Below are 21,552 nucleotides of genomic sequence, written 5' to 3'. Positions count from 1 at the left end.
CACCAGCCTCAGAAGACTTCATCAGAATTACAATTAGTCTGGCCCTTGGTGCAGAACTGGAGCTTTTAAGAAGACCCAAATGTAGAAGTCCAGCTCAGGAAGAATACCAAGATGCTCAAAGAAGATGGCCACAGAAAGTAACCATTCAGTGCAGATTAGCAATGCCAGGTGGATGTCCATAAAGTATGAGTAAGAATGACACACAAGGTAACACATAGATTTCCAATCTGGCAACTGGCACCAGGGAGTCAGTATCAGCAATCCAGTTCCTAGTTCCTACAGCAGGATTGGTTAGGGCCAAGCATTAGTTCCAGAGGGACTCCAGCAGAGAGTTGGACACGACTGAGCGACTAACACTTTTCACTTTTCACAAAGATCCAGGAATAGGAATCTAATAACGAAAACCAGGCACCATCTAGGGGCCTGGTCTCAGGAATATGTTAGAAACCAGATTGCTAGGGCTGGGCCTTGACTAAGGACAGAACAGTGGTAGGACTGACTCACTGCTGGTCCTCAGAAGTCTGGCTGGAGCTGGGACCACTATGCATTCCACCTCTTCTTGCTGCAAATGGAAAATGGTGCCGGGGCAGGACAGCTGACAGTGCCCACGATGTCCACTTCTCAGTTCAACAGTGTGTGACAGGGGTGGCTTTCTCTTTCTTTGCTTGCTTCCCAAGTCTCTCCCAGGTTCTGATGTTTTGTTATTCTGTGAAACTGAACCCCAAGTAAGGACAACCTTTCCATTCACTGGATAAAATGGGTCACAAACACTGCAGTATGATTCTGCATTTTGAAAGGATATTGAAGTAATAACCTAGGAGATAAAATAGACGCACTGAAATTTTCAATATCAACTCTTCTTCTAAATGCATTTTGAAGCACAGATAGTTTCCCTTAAAACGTCCTTCAATCATACACCCAAACATTCCACTTTAAAAAACTGTCAGCATACGTGTCAAATTTGTATTTGATTACTTTTGAAAATGAGATGTAAACCAGATTTTAATTGAGTTTCTCCTGATTCTAGAATAGAAATCTCCTTCAGATGTAGCTAAATGAGTGGTATTTCTAGCCATGGATTAATTTGGGGAAAATATTATTGGATCTAATCAGGTTAGATTTATAGACTTAATTTCTTTTCTTTTTATAGGACTTCTTTTAAGTCAGAGCTCCTGCTTTAGAATCAAGGAGATTTTCCAGTCCTTTATATATTATGATAAAACTGTAATTCTGAAAAACTCAGCTCCTTACCATGTTTCCCAAAATGTTCTTATCCCATATTCTTGGAAATCAGGAATTAGCACATTAGCTCTGACAACCCCCCACATGCATGGAAACAGTTACCTATATCCACTCAGTCTCTAAGATTTAAATTACATAGATGATTAAAACAGTCAAGGTCATTTTATACACACTGTAAGAAGAAATTAATTCTCAGACTTTCTCGATGGAATCTAAACTGAAGCACCTAAGACTCTGTAAACGCTGGCTCTTCCAACAGCTGCAAGGGAGAATTAAATTCCTCTTCCCCACAGAAATAGTAGGAATCAGTGAAAGATTAATGTATAAAAGGTCAAAGAGAAGCAAAGGCTATCAGAGTTCTATGTGGATCAACCGCTGATAGATGGTGGGTAAAATTATGAGAGGGCCCAGAAGACAACAAAACTGATCATTTGGAACTTATCAAGGGGAAGTTAAATAGCAGTTTTCTGTTTTCCTATTTTGGTGGATATCAAGTGAACCTGTGCACATGATGAAAATAAACTTCTGAGGCGGCTACAATAACTCATTTATCCTCATGGCCCTTTTGCCCACACTGTCGTCTCCACTACCCAACCTATTTCAAAATGATCACTTTCTGAGTTCTTATGGAAAGCACTCTAATGTTTAAATAACTTTGCTCTATCCACTAACCACTCTATTTAGGACATTCTCTATTGATTTCTAATTTTATGACATCATATTAAAAACCAATGAAAGAAGAGACTTTATTAAGTTTACTGTGATACTGATACCCTTTTGCTTTCAAAACCAATAGATTTATTTCTATTTATATATTTGTATACTTAAGTAATCTTAATTCCCTATTTCTTGGCCTAAAATTTGAGCGGGATGTTGAACATTTTAGATAAGAATATTCATCAGTTCAGTTCAGTCGCTCAGTCACGTCCAACTCTTTGCGACCCCATGAACTGCAGCACACCAGGCCTCCCTGTCCATCACCAACTCCCAGAGTTTACCCAAACTCATGTCCATTGAGTCTGTGGTGCCAGCCAACCATATAATCCTCTGTCGTCCCCTTCTCCTCCTGCCCTCAATCTTTCCCAGCATCAGGGTCTTTTCTAGTGAGTCAGTTCTTCACATCAGATGGCCAAATTATTGGAAGCTTCAGTTTCAGCATAGTCCTTCCAATGAATATTCAGGACTGATTTCCTTTAGGATTGACTGGTTGGATCTCCTTGCAGTTCAAGGAACTCTCAAGAGTCTTCTCCAACACCACAGTTCAAAAGCATCAATTCTTCGGCACTCAGCGTATTTTGTGGTCCAACTTCCACACCCATACATGACTACTGTAATAACCACACCTTTGACTAGATGGACCTCTGTCAGTAGAGTGATGTCTGCTTTCTAATATGCTGTCTAGGTTGGTGATAGTTTTTCCTCCAAGAAGCAAGCATCTTCTAATTTCATGGCTGCAGTCACCATCTGCAGTGATTGTGGAGCCCCCCAAAAATTAAGTCTATCACTTTCCATCATTTCCCCATCTATTTGTCATGAAGCGGGACCAGATGCCATGATCTTAGTTTTCTTAATGTTGAGTTTTAAACCAGCTTTTTCATTCTCCTCTTTCACTTTCATCAAGAGGCTCTTCAGTTCCTCTTTGCTTTCTGCCATAAGGGTGGTGTCATCTGCATAACTGAGGTTATTAATATTTCTCCTGGCATCTTGATTCCAGCTTGTGCTTCATTCAGTCTGGAATTTTGCATGATGTACTCTGCATATAAGTTAAATAAGCAAGGTGACAATATACAGTCCTGATGTACTGTTTTCCCAGTTTGCAACCAGTCCATTGCTCCATGACCGGTTCTAATCATTGCTTATTGTTCTGCATACAGATTTCTCAGGAGGCAGGTAAGGTAGTTTGGTATTCTCATCTCTTGAAAAATTTTCCACAGTTTGTTGTGATCCACACAGTCAAAGGCTTTAGCATAGTCAATGAAGTACATGTTTTTCTGGAATTCTTTTGCTTTTTTGATGATCCAATGGATGTTGGCAATTTGATCTCTGGCTCCTCTGCCTTTTCTAAATCCAGCTTGAGCATCTGGAAGTTCACGGTTCATGTACTGTTGAAGCCTGGCTTGGAGAATTTTGAGCATTACTTTGCTAGCATGTGAGCTGAGTGCAATTGTGCAGTACTTTGAACATTCTTTGGCTTTGCCTTTCTTTGGGATTGGAATGAAACTGATCTTTTGCATTCCTGTGGACACTGCTGAGTTTTCCAAATCTTCTGGCATATTAAGTGCAGCATTTTAACAGCATCATCTTTTAGAGATGATGATTAAAGAATATCCATATGCATCTCTAACTCTCTGTTCTCCAAATCATTTGTCTCCCATATGTGTCAGTTTTTTCTTTATTTTAACATGTACACAATATTTATCTTCAATTGTGTAAAACAAAGAGACCAAATAAGTATACATATATTCAATGTAGAAAGGGGTTTATTCTAAAAACTGAAAACCAGTAACTGGCATCGAACTGTGACGCTAGAGACTCTTGAGAGTCCTTTGGACAGCAAGGAGATCAACCCAGTCAATCCTAAAGGAAATCAACCCTGAATATTCATTGGAAGGACTGCTGCTGAAGCTGAAGCTCCAATACTTTGGCCACATGATGCAAAGAGCTGACTCAATAGAAAACACCCTGATGCTAGGAAAGACTGAAGGCAGGAGGAAAAGCGGGGGTGGGTGACAAAGAATGAGACAATTGGATGACATCACTGACTCAATGCACATGAGTTTGACCAAATTCCTGGAGATAGTGAAGGACACGGAAGTCTGGCATGCTGCAGTCCATGGGGGTTGCAAAGAGTCAGACATGACTTAGTGACTGAACAACAAAACTGGCATTGACCATATTATTACATGTAAATACTTCAGGACCAAGTAAAACCAGTAACAGGCAGATGTTAAATTTCCTATTCTACAGATGAACTTTCAGGCTTCCTGTTCACTTAGAGGAAAGATTACCTAGGTTAACATTCAAATAGTCTGTGTCAATTACTAAAATAATGCCATATTCTTGATTGCTTCATGTTTGGACCATGATTTTCCTTAACAGTTTCCCCCCCGCATCACCCCTCCATCAAGTTTTAACTGTTCTTCTTTATTGTTGAGAAAGATAGCCTTTCTTTACCACATTAATAATATCAAGCAACTGATTAGTCATTGGATACTTCTTGGAATCTACGGCATACTTCTCAAAAAAATATTCTTTGTGGAGCTTCCTATATATGATCTCCAGTGTCCTTCGTGGATTTCTCTGAATTGGATTCCTCAGTCAGCTCCACTGTTTCTTCTTTCTCATTTGTCCCACTTTCATGATTATTTCTCAGTTTTCTTGAGTACATACAAATTTAAACAATTTTCTCAGGAGACTGCAAAGTAGAATTTCTGAAAATGGGAGCTGATTGATAACTTAGATGTGTCTAGGATGGGTTTCACTCCAAACTTTGAAGGCATTGGTCATTTGTAGTCTAGAATCCACTATTGATGAGAAATGTAAAGTCAGTGTAACTCCTATTTTACATATAACCTCCTATTTTACATATAACCTTTATTCTTTAACCTCCAGAATTGTATAGATGTTCCCCTTGGCATGGTGTTGAATTTCCTCTTTCTTTCACGACTGATCCCTGGAGCCATCTTCTGGGCATTCCCAAGGTTGTAACGGGCTTGCTTCTGTATGGCTGCTTCTTTCTGGACCCAAAAGAATTTTTACAGATTTAATATCAGCTTTTATTTTAAGGTCTCAGATCTAGATATCTTACTTCCTGTTCAGAAGAATTAATCAATATTTGCAGGTAAGAGTTTAATCTTGTGTCCAGGTGAACAGTCTTGTATTTTGTCCAAATATGTCTTCCAAGCACTTCAGAGCAATGGATTTGCACACTCAGAGTTTTGTTAATAATCGTATTAGTAAATTAAAGTTAATTATTTATTAATTTTTTAATATAAAAATATTTTGCAGGGAACATCCATAGGTTTGGGCAGGGACACTGCCCCGGGGGTGAGTGCTGGGAAATTCAGGCTGTACTGAACTCAATTACGATGTGTAGCATTTTTTTCTGTTTGCTTTTCTAGCATACCTCTGCTTTTGAGCTATCCCTTACTTCTAGGGTCCACATGTCCCCTTATTTATGCTCGTATCTCACAGCCGTTGGTGCTGCCTCGTGCAACATTTGGTTTCAGGTGGACACTTGTGGTGGGTACCACACAGGTGTGATCAGTAGCGCTCCTCCTGCAGAAACTGATGCCGTCTCTGACATCTGGGAAGGATGGCGCCTGAGAGTGGGCCCCTTCCCCGCACAGGGAATGAGCTGTCGGCTTGGCGGGATCTGGTGGAAAGGTGGGGGCCCCAGAATGCAGAGCACCTTCTCCAGGCCCTCCAGCTTTGCTGAGGCAGCTCACCGCATTGCCTCTTGATTTTTCCTGGGAATTAGATGCAGGGCTGCTCCTGCTGGGTGGCAGGGGGGTAGAGGAGGAGGAGGGAAAGGTAGGAAGGATGAAGAGTGTGCTGCAGGGGCTCTGTCAACAAACACTGAGTATGTCTGTGATCAGAAGCTCCGCTTCTCACTCCCAGCTTTGCTGACTCTTAGGTCTGAGCCTGAAGTCGCTTCAGGGGACCTCACAGCCGGGAGGCCTCCCTCTGCTCTGACCCTTCTTGCCTCCTCAGCAAGCTCCTCTGTCCCAAGGCAGGCTGCTTGCCTCTTTACACCATCTTTACACCTCTTTACACAATCCGCTTCCTCTCCTCTTCATTGCTGTTGGGTCTCATGGGGTAGGAAAAATAAATACCTACATTTGAGCAGACATTAAAAGAGAAAGTCCCTTTGAGGTTTAGCATATACATACTACTAGATATTAAACAGATAATCAATAAGGACCTACTGTATAGCACAGGGAACTCTAGTCAATATCCTGTAATAATCTAAACTGCAAGAGAATCTGAAAAAGAATGTATATATGTATAATGGGATAACTTTACACCTGAAACTAACACCACAGTGTAAATCAACTGTACTCCAATATAGAACAAAATTTAAATAAAAAAAATAGAGAAGTCTTTCCAAGTTGTAACTATTTAAAGGTTTCAGATTTTAATGTCAGTAGTCAAATTCTTACCACAGAACCTGACTTGACTTTGGAGTGTCTTGGAGACTTTACAGAGAGAACATATTCATTAGACACATTGTTGTTCAGCTGCTAAGTCATGTCCAGCTCTTTGCGATCCCATGGACTGCAGCACACCAGGACAGCTTCCCTGTCCTTCACTATCCCCCAGAGTTTGGTCAAACTCATGTCCATTGAGTTGACGATGCCATCCAACCATCTCTGTCACCCCCTTCTCTTCCTACCCTCAATCTTTCTCAGCATCAGGGTCTTTTCCAAAGAGACAGATTTTCACATCAGGTGGCAAAATTATTGAGCTTCAGCTTCAGCATCAGTCCTTCTAAGGAAAATGTCCTCTCTATTAAGTCCTCAATAACAGTTCTCTTGGTTGCCCAGAAAAGTGTCACAGGATCAAGAACCAGGGCTGGCCCCATATGTATCTATCTGTATCTATGTACATGTCTGTATTTATTTGATCACTGTACCTCTAAAACCTAGCACAAGGTGCCTAGAATTCAGCAGATTCTTGTAGATACCTTGCTTAATATCATGTAAATAATGTAATACTTACGTAATATCACACAGAAATTAATACATGACTGAATGGTGACCACCTTCTTTAATTGAAAACCCTCTTAAAGTTATAGGAAGAAGCACCAGGAGCAACAAAAGAATATAAAATGCATTCTGTGCTCTCAAGAAATGGAAGTAAATCAACTTCTGTGTAGAATTAAAAGTACTATGTAAGCAACAGACAATATACTGCTGGAGCCCAAACAGGTGACTCCTAACAGTTTTAGCTTAATAACTAAAGGATGATACAAAGCACTACGTGAATTAGTTACATCTAAATAACTTAGTACCTGATAGTTGCAAAGCTTCCCAATGCTTGTTCCTGACTCCCCACTGTTTAAGCTGTCAGGGACCCAGACTACATAGTGAATAGTTCACAGTGCCCACAACTGACACACGGATCCCCTGAAACTGTTTTAGTTTTATGGGGAAAATTCAACCTTGTGATTAAGTGTCCTTGGTCTCTCTTTTCAATACCTCATTATTTGCTACCTTTAGAAGTATCATTTCTTGCTAGTCATCCAGGTAACACACACTCCTACCAGGACTGCTAAATGATGCTTAGCAGTAACAGCTACAAAGAAACCTGTTAGCCCTCGTTCATCAGAAGCCATTCACAAAGTGCTTTAAAAGTTCAAAGGTAACATTAATTTGGGTCGTATTTTTCCCAGTCACTCAAAGCCAGCAAGAAGGCAAGGATTAAAAGGAAAGGAAATCCTTTTATCCCACACCAGACTCTTTTTCCAGTATGCTTTGTCAGAGGGCTTCAGGTTCCTTCTAAGTGTGAGTGGATGAATCCCCTGATTGAGGCAGTGATGCTCTGCTTCTTCTGAGCTATGGTGCCTTTTCCTCCTCTCATCCACTTTGCACCGCCTGTCTCTTGTTTTTCTCCTTAGGCCTCCTGACTCAATCCCTTAGGGGTACAAATCTTCACTGGACTTGCCCCAGGGGATCTTGATACACATTTCATGTAAATTCAATTGCTTTCTTATTACAAGTAAGATTTAGTTCTCTGTTTTTCTTCTGCATGGAGAGATTCAATACTTACAGTCTAACACAGTGGTCTCCAACCTTTTTGCATCAGGGACTGTGTCACGAAAGACAGTTAGCCCAGGGTGGAGAGGGAAGTTTCAAGATGACTCTCATAAAGAGTGAACAACCTAGACCCTCGCCTGCACGGTGCACAGAAGGGTCCACACTCCTAGGAGAGTCTAAAGCCACCAGCGATCTGACAGGAGGTGGATCAATGTGGAGTGGCTCTAAGTGCAGATGAAACTTCCTTCCCTAGCCTGCAGCTCTCCTCTTGCTGTGCCGCCAGGTTCCTAACAGATCACAGACCAGCAGTGGTCCCAGGCCCAGGGGTTGGGGTCCCCTCATCTAAGAAATCAGAGATGCCCAATTTTTTCCAGTTGGCAAAGAGAAGTACAAATACCGAACAAATAGCCTTCTCTTTGAAACATGCAGTAGCTGACCTCACTTTTTAGACAAGCCCACTAGATAGAGCTCACTGTTAATCCATGTGTGTGTGTGTGTGTATGTGTGTAATTACACTGCACACAAAGCATCACGCTGACTATCTATGTGTTGACTTTCAGACACCATTTGCCCAGGGAACCTTTCTGGTTAAACATCTGGACACAAAGCAAAACTGTATCAATACATCTGGAAGGAATGCTCCTTTGAGGCATTTAATAAATTATATTTCATTGTGTAATTATACTTTATTTCTCTCAACAACATGTAAGCTCCATAAGGGCATGCAGCACATGTCTTTGTTTTTGACATCTGTGTATCTACTGAAAGTGTTAAATCTACACTTACCAATAAACACACAAACCAACTCAGCATAATGAGAAGGATAACAACATAAATGGCAAAAGTAGTACACATATTGGAGAAGGCAATGGCACCCCACTCCAGTACTCTTGCCTGGAAAATCCCATGGACGGAGGAGCCTAGTAGGCTGCAGTCCATGGGGTCGTTAAGAGTCAGACATGACTGAGCGACTTCACTTTCACTTTTCACTTTCATGCATTGGAGAAGGAAATGGCAACCCACTCCGGTGTTCTTGTCTGGAGAATCCCAGGGACGGGGGAGCCTGGTGGGCTGCCATCTATGGGGTCGCACAGAGTCAGACACGACTGAAGTGACTTAGCAGCAGCAGTAGCAGTAGTACACATATATTAAGTAGATGCCTTGTGCCAGAGCTATGGTCTAGATGCTTGTATTCCCTCAAAATTCACATGTTTAACCCCTCAAATAGGATGTGGGGCCTTTGGGTGATGCTTATATCAGGAGGGTGAAGCCCTCATGAGTGGGATTAGCACTCATCACAGACCCCACAGAGCTCCCTGCCGCCTCCCCCATGTACGGACACAATGAGAAGGAGCGACTCCACCTGAGCTAGAAAGAGCACCTTCCCCAGGACAAGACCATGCTGGCACCTGGACCCTGGGCCTCCCAGCCCCTGGAACTGTGAGAAAACGAATTTCTTTTGTGTATAAGCTACTTAGTCTGTGGAATTTTGTTACAGGAGCCCAAACAGACTAGCAGAGCCATTCAAGTGTTCAATTGTTACATGATACATGTAACTGATAAAACTGAGCAAGTGAATACTCGGGATATAGTCAAAACGCTGCTTTCTTATATTTATTTCATGAAGATCACCTTCCTTGACCGGGAAGGTCGCTATATGGCTTCCTCTCCTGGGAAAATGGCTCTTCCCTGATTACTCGTCCCCTTCTCATCCCTCTAGAGCCTGGAAGATATAAAATGGGTTCTTTCACCTCTTCTTTGATTTATATATATATATATATGATATATATATATATACAATGATCTCACCTTCATTGCAATACTAGATCTATGGGGCATATGCCACAGGCTCATCAAGACAGGACGAATGCTAACTTAGCATCCTGCTGCAGCTACATGAGCTCATCCAAACCACTCTGTCACCTGACAAAGTAAAACTCTCATCTCCACTGTGGCAATAAGAAAACTGAGACTTAGGGATGCTAAAAAAGTCGTGCAGGGTCACAGCATGCTGGAGATGATCATGGCTGAGCTCTTGGTCAGCAGTGGTGAGCCTTGGCAATAAAGGCATTAATCAATATTACAGATTAAGGTTAAAGGAGGAAAATGCCTATGCTACATTCATAGACATTGAGAATGAGATTATTTACAAATGAAGAGAAATCAGGGCTGTGTGTATCAGATGATGGCTCCTATGCTTCCATATGAAGAAACTGAACCCCAACTTCAGAGGTGGCTAAATTCCAGGTCATCACCCAAGTGCCCAGAAGATAATCCATGAGAAAGGGAGATAGCGGCCAGAGACAATAAGCGCCTCTCATCACACTAGCTGCCTTCCTCATGTTTCTTTCATAATCTGTTGTTACTGTAAATAATTCTGAGCTTCATTTCTAGTTTCACGCCCATTGTGATTTATTAAACACATTCAAGTGGAGCTGGTGTACACCCTTTCTTTACAAAGTAGGAAAATATACATATGTAACTATATCTATGCTGCTGCTAAGTTGCTTCAGTCGTGTCCGACTCTGTGCGACCCCATAGACGACAGCCCACCAGGCTCCCCCATCCCTGGGATTCTCCAGGCAAGAACACTGGAGTGGGTTGCCATTTCTTTCTAAAATGCATGAAAGTGAAAAGTGAGAGTGAAGTCGCTCAGTTGTGCCAGACTCTTAGAGACCCCATGGAGTGCAGCCCACCAGGCTCTTCTGTCCATGGGATTTTCCAGGCAAAAGAGTACTGGAGTGGGGTGCCATCGCCTTCTCAGTCTATATCCATCCTCATAAGGGGTTTTCTTCACACCAATTAAGCATATCCACTTACTTAACACTTCCCTTATGACTTAAGGGAAAAAAAAAATACATGTTCACAAAACACAACATTGAGGCACAAAGACAGCAAAAGTCTACACATCATCTGACTTTTAAAAAACCGATATGCACTTTATAAACATCAATGCCTAACTGAAAAAGCCAAATTCACCTCTCTCCCCCATATTCCAAAGATACCTATTACCAGTTGAATTGTAGTACTAATAGCAACAGAATGAGCTTTTAAAATTGTTCCCAAATATAGCATAAGATCATTGGGGCATGCTGCATGCATGCTAAGTCGCTTCAGTCATGTCCCACTCTGTGCAACCCTATGGACAGCAGCCTACCAGGCTCCTCTGTCCATGGGATTCTCTAGGCAAGAATACTGGAGTGGGTTGCCATTTCCTTCTCCTCATTGGAGCATCAGTTCAGTTCAGTTCAGTCGCTTAGTCGTGTTGGACTCTTTGAGACCACATGAATTATAGGCCAGGCCTCCTTGTCCATCACCAACTCCCGGAGTTCACCCAAACTCATGTCCATCAAGTCGGTGATGCCACACAGCAAGGAGATTCTTCACCATCTGAGCTACCAGGGAAGCCCCAGCCCTACAACAAAGATGATAACCACCACCAACTGAATTTATGGCTGTGGTCAGTTTAAATCTAAGTGAATAGCAGCAAAAGGAGGAAATTCTTCAAAATAAACACAGGAGTTTAAATTGAAATTGATGTATCTTCTAGACCAGTATTATCTAAAGGATTTTCTGTGATGATAGCTATAGAATACTAAATTTCCCAGAATGAGAGGAACCAACGTCATGAATTCTGAAAGAGATGGGAATACCAGACTACCTGACCTGCTTCTTGAGAAATCTGTATGCAGGTCAGGAAGCAACAGTTAGAACTGGACATGGAACAACAGACTGGTTCCAAATAGGAAAAGGAGTATGTCAAGGCTGTATATTGTCACCCTGCTTATTTAACTTATATGCAGAGTACATCATGAGAAACGCTGGACTGGAAGAAACACAAGCTGGAATCAAGATTGCAGGGAGAAATATCGATAACCTCAGATATGCAGATGACACCACCCTTATGGGAGAAAGTGAAGAGGAACTCAAAAGCCTCTTGATGAAAGTGAAAGAGGAGAGTGAAAAAGTTGGCTTAAAGCTCAACATTCAGAAAACGAAGATCATGGCATCCGGTCCCACCACTTCATGGGAAATAGATGGGGAAACAGTGGAAACAGTGTCAGACTTTATTTTTGGGGCTTCAAAATGACTGCAGATGGTGACTGCAGCTATGAAATTAAAAGACGCTTACTCCTTGGAAGGAAAGTTATGTCCAACCTAGATAGCATATTCAAAAGCAGAGACATTACTTTGCCAACAAAGGTCCATCTAGTCAAAGCTATGATTTTTCCTGTGGTCATGTATGGATATGAGAGTTGGACTGTGAAGAAGGCTGAGCGCTGAAGAATTGATGCTTTTGAACTGTGGTGTTGGAGAAGGCTCTTGAGAGTCCCCTGGACTGCAAGGAAATCCAACCAGTCCATTCTGAAGGAGATCAGCCCTGGGATTTCTTTGGAAGGAATGATGCTAAAGCTGAAACTCCAGTACTTTGGCCACCTCATGAGAAGAATTGACTCATTGGAAAAGACTCTGATGCTGGGAGGGATTGGGGGCAGGAGGAGAAGGGGATGACAGAGGATGAGATGGCTGGATGGCATTGCTGACTTGATGGACGTGAGTCTGAGTCAACTCCGGGAGTTGGTGATGGACGGGGAGGCCTGGCGTGCTATAATTCATGGGGTCGCAGAGAGTTGGACATGACTGAGCGACTGAACTGAACTGAACTGAATGTCATGAAAAATTCTTGTAACTCATTCGGTGCCTGAGGTGACATTTTTAAACTCCACATCCAAAAATAAAAGGAAACAAAACACTAAAACCTTCCATTTGCTGGGAGACTGCCTGGAGCATTCCAAGCCCCACTTTCCTCCCCCACTTTTACTGAGACTTAATTGACATACAGCTTCCCTGATAGCTCAGTTGGTAAAGAATCCTCGAGGAATGCAGGAGACCAGATTCCTGGTGCGTAGATCTGCTGGAGAAGCGAAAGGCTACCCACTCCAGTATTCTTGGGCTTCCCTTGTGGCTCAGCTGGTAAAGAATCCGCCGGCAATGTGGGAGATCTGGGTTCGAACCCTGCAGGGGCGCACCCTGAGCCCAGCACACGCACCTCTCAGCCACGCTCGCGAATCCGGCACTCTGCACACACACCCCCAGTCCCCAGCGGGCACCTCAGATTTCTGCACACGAGCCCCAAGTCCCACACTCCGCTCATCCCTTGGTCGCACCTAGGATCCCAAGGTTGGGAAGATCCCCTGGAGAAGTGTAAGGCTACCCATTCCATTATTCTGGCCTAGAGAATTCCATGGACTGTTTAGTCCATGGGGTCGCAAAGAGTGGGACATGACTGAGCGACTTTCACTTTCACTTTCCATGGAAGTTTAAGGTGTACCCCTAACCACCTGTGGATTTCCAGGAGGCCCAGTGACAAGGAATCCACCTGCCAGTGGAGGTGCGAGTTCTATCACTGGGTCTGGAAGATCCCCTGGAGTAGGAAAAGGCAATCCACTCCAGTATTCTTGCCTGGAAAATTCCATTGATAGGGGAGACTGGCAGGCTATACAGTCCATGGCACGGCAAAAAGTCACACTGCTGAGCGACGTGTGAACTTAAACTAACCATCAGACATACACAGGAGGCCAGAAGACTACCCCAGGAAGTTTAGTTAACATCTATGTCTTCATCCGGTTACCAAAGTAATAATTTTCTTGTAATGAGAACTTTTAGGATTTGCCTTCGTAGCTTGTTTCTAGTATACCATAAAGCAGTGGTAACTGCAGTCACAGTCACCGTGCTAGACATTACCAGCTACGCTTGTAAACCTTGCAGGCGCGCACCCTGAGCGCACAGCACACGCGCCTCCGAGCCACTCTGGCGAATCCCCGAGCCCCGCACACAGGCCCCCAGCTCTGAGCGTATATCTCTCATCCCAGCTCACGAGCCCCCATTTCGGAGCGCGCACCTCGGATCCCGGCACAAACACCCCCAGCTCCAAGCGTATATCTCGGATCCCAGCACACGAGACCCCAGGCCGGAGCGCGCACCTCGGATCCCAGTTCACGAGCCCCCAGTCCCTAGCGTATATATCGGATCCCAGCACACCAGCCCCCAGCCCGGAGCGCGCACCTCGGATCCCAGCACACACACCCCCAGCCCCGAGCGTATATCTCGGATTCCAGCACACGCCCCCAGCCCGGAACGCGCACCTCAGAAACCCACAGGAGCGCCCGGTTCCCACCCACCCTGCCAGCCCCGCCCGCGCCTAGAGCCCGCGCGCCGCGGCTCGCTCACCCTTCTCGCTGACGCTCTCGCTCTCCAGCTCCACGTCCTCGCAGCTCGTGTACTCCGGCGTTGACACACCCTCTTCTTCCGAGCTGCTCACGGACATTTGGCGCCGCTTGCCGCCCCTCTTGGCGCGGTGCGGCTTGGGCGGCGACGGCCGCACAGACTCGGACTGGTCGGAGCTGAGCGAGTCGTTGCGCAGCATGGTCTCCACTTTCTCGCGCTTGGCCTTGCGCACCAGGACGGCCGAGCCGGGGTCCAGGCGGCTCTGCTTCCGGAGCGGCTCCGGGACCTCCGCGGGGCCCGGGCCTGGCCGGGGCGCCGGCGGACTGGAGTCGGCGAGCGGCTGGGCGCCCGGCGCCCGGGCCTCCGCGGTCCTCTCAGCCGAGTAGGCGCGCGGCGAGGCCGGCGGCGAGCCCCGGGCGGCGTGGGGCGCGCGCGGGCCGGGCCTGCCCTCGGGCCCCGCGGCCGCCTCGGTGCGCGGCAGGGACACGTCGCTGTGGCGCCGCTCGTGCCGGGCGCGGGACACCCGCGCGTGCATGCGCATCTGCTGCTCCTCGGGCGGCGGCTGGACGGGGTACCGCGCCAGGTTCGGGTCGCTGCGGTACCGGGTCTGGTACTCCTCCTCTTTCCGCTGCTTCTCCGCTTCAGCCACCGGGCCTTCCTCGCGTTTCTCCGGCACGACGGAGTAGTCCTGGGACCGGCCTTTCTCCAGCCTTCGGCTTTCCCGCCTTTCCTTCCGCTCCCGTTCTTCCGCGGGCGCCTCTGCAGGAGGCGCCGAGGTCCTGGGCGCGCGTTTGCGCTCGCCCTTTGGAGCGCCTTTGCTATTCTGCTCAGCCAGCCCTGGGGTCTTCTTCCTGGGATGCACAAAGAAACGTGGAGAAGGAGAATCGCGTGTAAACTCAAGGCGAGGACCAGACCCCAGAAGCAGCATCCTTGGAAATAGTTCTTCGATGTCTAATTAAAAAGCGAGATGTTAAAAAGGCGCATTAAACCCGTATACCCGAGTCGCTTTCTAAATAAGGCTCCTTTGCGTTACAAGATATTCAGGGTCTTCACAACTGGCTTTCAGATTTTTAAATTCTCTATCAGTTAAACAGATCATTTTAAAAATCAATGAATTAATTCACTAAAAGAACAAGTTTTATGTTAACCTCTTTAACATGTTCTAGATAAAATGATTGGAGAAGGAAATGGCAACCCACTCCAGTGTTCTTGCCTGGAGAATCCCATGGACAGAGAAGCCTGGTAGGCTGCAGTCCACGGGGTCGCACAGAGTCGGACACGACTGAAGCGACTTAGTAGTAGTGGTAGTAGATAAAATGATATAGGTAATAATAAGTTAGGATAAACGCTAATAGATATATATCAGTTCAAAAATTAATACCTGACATATATTTGGGCGATATATATTAATCTCTTATAACGGAAACATTCAAGGAAATGTGAATATAAGTATGTCCATTTCAGAAATTAATTCTACTAGCGTTCTTGCCTGGAGAATCCCAGGGATGGGGAGCCTGGTGGGCTGCCGTCTATGGGGTCGCACAGAGTCGGACACGACTGAAGCGACTTAGCAGCAGCAGCAGCAGCAGCAGCACTTCAGTTGTAGAACAAAAGTACTTTTTAAGAGATCATGTGCAGTCCAACACTTTTTAGGGAATTGGTTAGGAAAAAAAAAAAAATGATTGAAGCTGAGCCTTCATTGTACCTTCCCCAGCAAAAATTATAGAAATGTTGACGTTTTGAAATTATTATTCATTTTTCCTCCCTCTCAGGCCTTCTCCCCTCATTCCAAAATGCAGAGCACAGGGAACCATGTTCAATATCCTATAATCATAACAAAAAAGAATATGAAAATAAAAAGCAGTTTGTGTTCTACTTTGCTCTCCATCTTGTAGGAGACACTGACAAAGATAAAGGAAAAGTGTTTCACAGTTTGAATATTTAAATTACATTGTTTAAGATGCCCCTGTACAGCCCTTTTCTGAACATTGTAGTCCATCTGCTTTGGGCAGCTTTCAGCAAGGACACCCGAAGTTACAGAAAGGGGATGCCTACCAAAGCATTCAGACCCTGTATGCTCGACTGTGCAGTTAAAATGGGGACAGATAAGCTCTTTCTGGAATCCTTAGATCCATAGAAAGGGCTTTCTAGAGAGAACATTGGAAGTCCAAAAGCAGACTTCATGAACAAAAACTGAGAATAATATACAAGATGGGGAAAAGTAGAGCGGTTTCTATTGTCCATTATCAAAGTAGTAATTGCTAAAATATGTTGTGGGATCAGTTTGAGCAGGAGCTGGTGATAATGGAAAGAAAGGGGAGAGGGTTTCCAATGACACAAAAGCAAAACAGAAGCATCGTCAACTCTGCCTGAGGCTTTTAGATTACTTGGTCCGTTGAAGTGGGAGAGATTTTCAGGGAGGGTGGAGTTTCATAGGTAGCATTGCTGTTTTCCCGTGTAAGGGGTCTGCTATGAATGCAGTCATCATAATTAGAGTTTTCATAAAAATGTGATGAATGTACTGCAAACCTCAGTAGCTCATTAAAGCAGAGTTGCCCTTGTGGAAGTTTCTATAGAGTCGATTTTTTTGTTGCTGTTGAAATACTGATCAAGGATGCTTACCTTGCAGAGTTCGTGTGCAGATTAAAGGAGACAGCATCTGTGAAGATGCTTTATGAAAGGATAGCCTTATATGCAAATGGGACTCTTCTCCAGTCTCTCTGATTCTTGTCTTCAAAATAGGCCTTTTCTCACCTCTAATGTTTCCATCCCCACTAGCTCCTGATGAGTGTACAAATTAGGATCAAAAAGATTAAGATCTTGTTTCCAAAAGAAATATGTACCCCAGTGTTCACTGCAGCACTACTTACAATAGCCAGGACATGGAAGCAACCTAAATGTCCATCAACTGTTGAATGGGTGAAGAAGATGTGGTACATATAATATACAATGGAATACAGTAATAAAAAGGAACAAAATAACAGTAATAAAAAGGAAGAAAATAATGTCATTTGCCACAACATGGATGTGACTAAAGATTGTCATACTAAGTGAAGTAAGTTGGGATGAGAATAACAAATTTGGTATGTTACCACATGTTTGTGGAATCTAGAAAAATGGTACAGATGAACCTATTTGCAGGGAAGGAATATAGAGACACAGACGTAGAGAACAGAACTTGTGGACACAGTGGTGGAAGGAAAAGTGAAGTGAAGTGAAGTGAAGCTCAGTCACGTCCGACTCTTTGCGACCCCATGGACTATACAGTCCATGGAATTCTCCAGGCCAGAATACTGGAATGGGTAGCCTTTCCTTTCTTCAGGGGATCTTCCTAACCCAGGGATCGAACCCAGGTCTCCCGCATCACAGGTGGATTCTTTCCCAGCTGAGCCACAAGGGAAGCCCAAGAATACTGGAGTGGGTAGCCTATCCCTTCTCTAGCAGATTAGGATTCCCGACCCAGGAATCAGACCAGGGTCTCCTGCATTGCAGGCAGATTCTTTACCAACTGAGGTATCAGGGAAGGAGAGAGTGGGACAAATTGAGAGAGTAATATTGACATACATACACTCACATGTAAAACAGATAGCTAGTGGTGGAAAGAGAGGGCGGGACGAATTGAGAGAGTAGCAGGGACACACACACTCCCACGTGTAAAACAGATAGCTCATGGGAAGTGGCTGTGGAGCACAGGGGCTCAGCTCAGTGCTCTGTGATGACCTAGGGAGTGGATGGACGGTGGGAGGGGGGTCACAGAGGGAGGGGGTATATCTGTATATATAACTGATTCACTTTGTTGTATCAGAAACTAACACAGCACTGAAAAGCAACTGTACTTCAATAATAAAAATTTTTAAATAATGAAATGTAAAACAAGACAGCCAGCCACTCCTTCAGGCTTGGCTCATTCTCTCAAGGACCCTGACTACCAACCAGGTCCCCCTCTTCCTCCTTCTCCAGCCCCAACATCCTCACTGTTGTCCTCGGTATTTATATAATCAGCAAGTCATTTATATCATCAGGAAAGCTATTTGTTCTTCTCAGTCTTTTTCAAATTTCATCAAAAAGCCTCTCCTCAGTGCCTATTCTCGACTTCTTTGTAGTTTTTCACAGTTCATCATAAGCAGGACTCAAATTTTCTCTTTGGAAACTCTATACTTCCAAACTCTTCCTCTCCTTTAAAAGAAATCCTTTTCTGACCAATCGTGAGCTGCCCTTTCAGCATCCTTTCTTTCCTTAACTCACAGCACTTTGTCACCATGCTGCAAGTCTGGCCATCACCAGGGTGGCTCTGGTGTCTTACCATCATGGTCTCTCCGATTTTGCCTGGCCATCCCACAACTTCTGGGTGTCCTATCTGCCTGTGTTCAGAAGGTGCTCCCCTTTCCTGTGGCCTCCAAAGGACTTGTGTTTGTATTGTCGAGCTCTGATCATGTCAGCCCTCTGGGCCAGTTCACTGCCCAGGGTGGTGTCTTCCCTAGGGGCCGGTGTGGTCTCTTTCCCAGGATCTGAATGAAAAGGGACTATGCCCCAGTCATCTTGATGCCCTCTGGCTCCTGTAGTGTTCAGTAATGGTAAACACATGGTGCCTACTGTCTGCATTCACTAGAGGCCTCCCATGGGCCTGCTGCTGAGCACAGGTGCTCACTCAGTCCTCCAACATGCCCGTGAGAATCCCTGGTGACAGAGCGAGGCCTAGAATCCAGATCAGTTCAGCTTTGAAGTCTTTGAGCTTATTGTGGGAGTTTCGTTTGACAAGGAGATTAGAAACCTTCCTTGGATCCTACCCTCGGATCCTGTCCTCCCACCCAGTGGAATAAATAAGGGTCACACAGGCGAAGGCAGCCACACCCAGTGCTAACCGTCAGGTGTCCCAGACTCCCAGCCTCGGGAAGAAAAGGGCTATATCCCCCCTTGTTAACGCTGTCCCCACCTACTGCACAGCATCCTGTCTGGTCATTAATACACGGTTGCTGCTAAGTCGCTTCAGTTGTATCCGACTCTTGTGTGACCCCAGAGACGGAAGCCCACCAGGCTCCCCCGTCCCTGGGATTCTCCAGGCAAGAACACTGGAGTGGGTTGCCATTTCCTTCTCCAATGCACGAAAGTGAAAAGTGAAAAAGTGAAAGTGAAGTCGCTCAGTCGTGTCTGACTCTTTGCGACTCCATGGACTGCAGCCTACCAGACTCTTCCGCCCATGGGGTTTTCCAGGCAAGAGTACTGGAGTGGGCTGCCATTGCCTTCTCCATGAATGAATGATACAGTAGACAAATTGAAATTAATAAGCTGATCACGTGAGCCCAAACTTACAAGCCTCCATTGCATTCCGTTGTTTTCAGGATAAAGTCTGTGAAATTGAACCTGGCTAAAAGGCCCAGTGTGACCTGGGCGCTCAGACCCCACGGTCATCCCCTGCTCCCCCACCTTCTCCAAATCACCCTCCAGCCAAGACCAGCCTCTGGGTGGTCCCACTGTTCCTTCTGGCCAGACACCCATGCACCCATCCCTTGCTTCACCTGGCTCATCTCTAGTCACCTTCAAAGCTCAGTGTAGAAGAAAGCATCCTTCAGGAAGCCTTTGCTGATGCACTCCCAGCCCTAAGTGTGTCTGTTCTCCATATTCTTCTCTCAGAGCACAGATTCAACTGCAGGACTCACTCTAATAGCCAATAACAGCCAATGGCTGTTCTCACCAAAGGGTTGGAAGTTCGTAGTACACTTGGGTGACTTGTTTACCTCCATGTGGGACGTGAAAGACAAGCTTCTCAGCAAAGGCCTCCTAAGGAAAGATAGGTTCTAGAGAGAGACAAAGGCAGTGGGCTCCCTATCGCTTTTCTGGTTGAGTCTGAGAGGCACCCTTTCTGCCTATCCTAGCGGTTCGATTCCTGAAGATGGGTTTGCTCTCCATTTAAGATCTTGCCCTTTGCCTGTGGGTTGCTGACCTCTTACCTGTCTCTGGGAGGCTCGCTTCTAGATCTGGAGGATGCCTGCTTCTGCTCAGGGCCCCCGGCTTGCGGGGCGGGCTCAGCGCCCTTGGTCCTGTCCACCTGTGCGCCGGGGGTAGCCTGGTCCTGGGCGGAGGCCGCGGCGCTGCTCAGGGGGGTCTGCGACCTCGAGCGCTCTTGGAGCCGGGCTTTCTTCTCTCTAGGCGCCTCGGAACCCGCCCCTGTAGCCGTGTCGCTGAGCGTTCCGTCCTGACTGGTCTGCTGAGGGCCGCTGCCGAAGAACCACGCCCCTGACTTGGTTAAGATTTCCTGTTGCTTTCGACACAAATTGCATACCCACATAACCTGTTTGAAGAACAGAGAACAGTGTAAATTTTCTGTGCTGTGGAAATAAATTTATTTTCATCACACTAAAATATCTCTTAAGGCAAAACAGAATGCTTGTCATTTTTATGTTGATCCTTGAGCAGTTCTTATGAAAATGACCCCTGAACAAGTTTATGAATGCCTGCAGCATGACCCATTGGAAACCATAGACTTATGGTAACCAGAACAGAGCCTTTCTTGGCATTCATAATCTATGATTCTGAGTTTTCTATTACTATGTATTCACCACATTTTGAATGACTGACTCTGAAGTTTCATTTAAAATATATTTGTATACTTGTGGCAGATTCATTTTCATATTTGGCAAAACTAATACAATTATGTAAAGTTTAAAAATAAAATAAAATTTTAAAAATAGAAAAAAAAAGAAGCAGAAACTCCAAAAAATAAATAAAAAAATAAAATAAAATATATTTGTAAAAATGGTCTAAGCAAGGTAGTTGATTGATTAGAAAAATGTTGTAGGGAACCATGGAATTAATATTTATGTATATACGCCTCAGTGTGTCAAAGGATTTAGAAGCTGTCTTCTCAAGAACCATCCATTATTAAAATCAATATAAGATATTCAGGAGGAATTAACAAACAATGAAAGGTAGTCGCTGAAGAACAGGACAGGCTATATATGTTCTCTAGTTTACTAGTAATCAACTAAGCTCAGCTGTAAGAGCTATTTTGCAATCATCACTGGGAAACACATCCGCTGATAAATTATGAAATGTATCACCACTTAAAATCTATATAGCTGCTCTCTTCTTGGGCACACTTAGTGAAGTGAAGGTAATAATGAGGACAATGGTGTTCATAGAAATAATGAATAATAATACAACAGCCAAACCTGCCTCACTTACTCTTCTCAGAATGCACTTCAGTTTTCTCTTTGTATTTCAGACCCAGCACCTCCAGGAAGGCTGATCACCTACCTCTAGGTGCCCATTTCCACTAACAAGACTAAGTCAACAGTCACTCAAATATACTGCTCAAGGATGGATA

General features: G+C 44.8%; 1 protein-coding gene across 28 annotated transcripts in view; it reads right to left on the bottom strand.

The window, feature by feature from the left end:
* LOC133253673 (regulating synaptic membrane exocytosis protein 1) overlaps positions 1 to 20,518 on the bottom strand; it is a 256,940-nt gene extending 236,422 nt beyond the window's left edge. For 12 of the 28 annotated variants that reach the window (XM_061427167.1, XM_061427170.1, XM_061427172.1 and 9 more), the window contains exons 1-2: positions 20,177 to 20,518; positions 14,232 to 15,079 (exon numbers count right to left, since the gene is read on the bottom strand). In XM_061427167.1, the coding sequence (XP_061283151.1) occupies positions 14,232 to 15,079; positions 20,177 to 20,514 (1,186 nt within the window). In that variant the 5' untranslated portion in view covers positions 20,515 to 20,518. Of the gene's footprint in view, positions 1 to 14,231; positions 15,080 to 20,176 lie in introns of those variants that run through there. The other 16 variants (XM_061427157.1, XM_061427159.1, XM_061427158.1 and 13 more) reach the window with 7 other exon arrangements.
* Between the last annotated feature and the right edge of the window lie 1,034 nt (positions 20,519 to 21,552).

Source organism: Bos javanicus, chromosome 9, assembly GCF_032452875.1.
Source record: "Bos javanicus breed banteng chromosome 9, ARS-OSU_banteng_1.0, whole genome shotgun sequence".
NCBI classification, from domain to species: domain Eukaryota; kingdom Metazoa; phylum Chordata; class Mammalia; order Artiodactyla; family Bovidae; genus Bos; species Bos javanicus.
This window is presented reverse-complemented; position numbering and strand designations above follow the sequence as displayed.